This window comes from Athene cunicularia (assembly GCF_003259725.1).
Source record: "Athene cunicularia isolate RWA chromosome 3 unlocalized genomic scaffold, athCun1 chr3_part1, whole genome shotgun sequence".
Lineage (NCBI taxonomy): Eukaryota > Metazoa > Chordata > Aves > Strigiformes > Strigidae > Athene > Athene cunicularia.
In genome coordinates, this window is record NW_020799097.1 from 32,110,807 (window position 1) to 32,113,069 (window position 2,263).

General features: G+C 50.8%; 1 protein-coding gene across 1 annotated transcript in view; it reads right to left on the minus strand.

Moving 5' to 3' along the window:
- The window catches only part of COL9A1 (collagen type IX alpha 1 chain), a 70,217-nt gene that overhangs the window by 46,293 nt on the left and 21,661 nt on the right, over positions 1-2,263 (minus strand). Inside the window, exons 7-10 of the mRNA XM_026846129.1 lie at positions 2,027-2,047; positions 798-872; positions 241-276; positions 68-130 (exon numbers count right to left, since the gene is read on the minus strand). Coding sequence (XP_026701930.1) covers positions 68-130; positions 241-276; positions 798-872; positions 2,027-2,047 — 195 coding nt within the window. The remainder of the gene's footprint in view (positions 1-67; positions 131-240; positions 277-797; positions 873-2,026; positions 2,048-2,263) is intronic.

Genomic DNA, 2,263 nt, shown 5'->3' on the forward strand with positions numbered 1-2,263 from the left:
AAAAAAAAAAAAAAAAAAAAAAAAAAAAAAAAAGAAGAGGGAACTCCAGAAAATCAACTGTACTCACATCAGCTCCCGGCTCTCCAGGCAGGCCAGGGGATCCTGGTTTGCCTGCATCCCCATCCGGACCCTTCAGGATTTAAAAGGACATTTAAGCATGTTTCAAAAGAGGGAAGCAGAAACAAAACTCAAAACTTCTTCTCTCACACGAACAAATGCAAAGTAGCTGAAATCACCTACCGGTGGACCGGGGGGGCCATTCGGACCTCTCTCCCCCTAACAAGATATGAAAAGGTAGGTATTAGTCAGAGCTACAGCAATGTTTTATTGTCCCTCATGAAACAACTGATCTACAGATTATCAGGAATAATCCCAAACTGATTCTTGTTACAGGAAATTAATATTAAATCCACAAGATCTCTATTATAGACTAACAGAAATAATCACAGAAACTTCTGAGAGGAATGAAAAATACATAGTAGTTCCTATCAGGAACAATGCCACAGATCTTTATCGTGCTTTAGTATGAGTGATACTATGTAATCCCTTTTGAGATTAGACCTATAAAACTCCTACACCCCATTTAAGGCAAATAATCACATCATATGATGCTGATTACATAAAATAAATAATCATGTATTTTGCATATCAGGGATAATCTGAAAGGCCACTAGAGTATGAGACTCGTAAACCCCTACATGTATCTGCAGCGAAATTCAAACACTTTGGGGGCAATGCTGACAGTGGGGATAATGGAGGCATTTCCTATTTCCTTGGCAAGGCACAGAAACACTTACATCAATACCATCGATTCCGGGAACTCCTGGTGGCCCTGGCGGACCTGGGGGGCCTGGTGGACCAGGGAGACCTCTCTGACAAGGAGTAAAAAAAAAAAAAGGAGCAATTAGAGCCTGGCAAACCTGAGAGAGCCAATCTGGGGGGACTGGCACAATGAGAGGCAGCTTCTATGGGTTAGTTAGGGGTTCACTGCTGTGATGAGAAGCTGGGTCCTCACTCCATGCATGTCAGGACCCACAAGCCCTATATCCCCCACAGCTGCCACTGTGATGACCAGCAACAAACCCGACATGGGCAGAACGGGGACGAGGTGTTAAAACCCCCTCGCTGGACCAGCTGCCCTCCCGCACCCCACAGTGCTGGCAGGGCCAGGGCAAGGTGGAGGGGGCTCAACTCCCTTATCCAGCAGGATCTGAGCGCTGTATGGCAATGACAGGAATAAATAGAATTAAGGATAGAAATTACAGAATTAATAATAGAAATAAAAAGAGTGATCTTGGCGAATCAAACACTGAAATTCACTAACCTACTCTAATTACTCATTCAGCCACCACAAAGGAGACAGTCTTCCACAGAGTTCGTGCTAGCGAAGAAAATTTAAAACAACCCTTTCCCTACTTCTCTGACAGGCTCAGCGGTTTCCCTGGTTCCTCCGGATTACTTTAGCATCTACAAGAAGCGCTTTCTCAAAGCACCAGGCTCCCGAGGGGGAGGCGGGAGGCGCCACCAGCCTGTGGAAACGGAGAGAAAGGCTTTTACAGGTCTCCGTACCTATAATGGAGGGCTCTGTTCTCCTCAGAGCAAACTCCGACCACGGCCCCACAACGGTGCTCTGTGAGCAGGAGGCTGGCCCGGGTCTGGCTGGGGCCCTGAGCCTGGCCCCTCGCTCCCTACAGCACTGCCGCTCTGGATGACTTTCCTCCACACACCAGTCTTCCCAGTAATAATCCATCCAGGGGTAGTCACAGATGGAGCTCAAGCCCCACCATGTCACCAGGCCTGCCTGATGACTGCCAGGTGGCACCATGTAAGCACACACACACGGCACCCACCACCCTGCGGGACAATTCACCTTTGCGTGGGTCAGCTGCAGCTACTCGGGGGGGATGAAAAGGGTCGGAAACCCTCCAGCGGGTCGGTGCCAGGGCATGACAGAGCGGCCTTCAGCCTTTCTTCACCCGCACCCTGCCCCTGAAGCACGGCGCACCGTCCCTTCCCTCACACTTACCTCGATTACCGTCTGGCTTATCTGTGAGGGAGAAAAACAGAGTCAAAGTCAGAATAAATTTACCTGAGCCAGGCAGAGGCAAACAACCTGCAGGAAAAGCCCCAGAGGCAGGAGGCCCCGCAGAGCCCGGGCCATGGCGATGGAGGGAGCGGCCCGCGGCTGTGGGGCCGGCGGCCGAAAGGTGAGCTCGGCTGCAGCCCCTCTCGGCTGCTCTGCCGCCGGGGGGGGGGCGCGGGG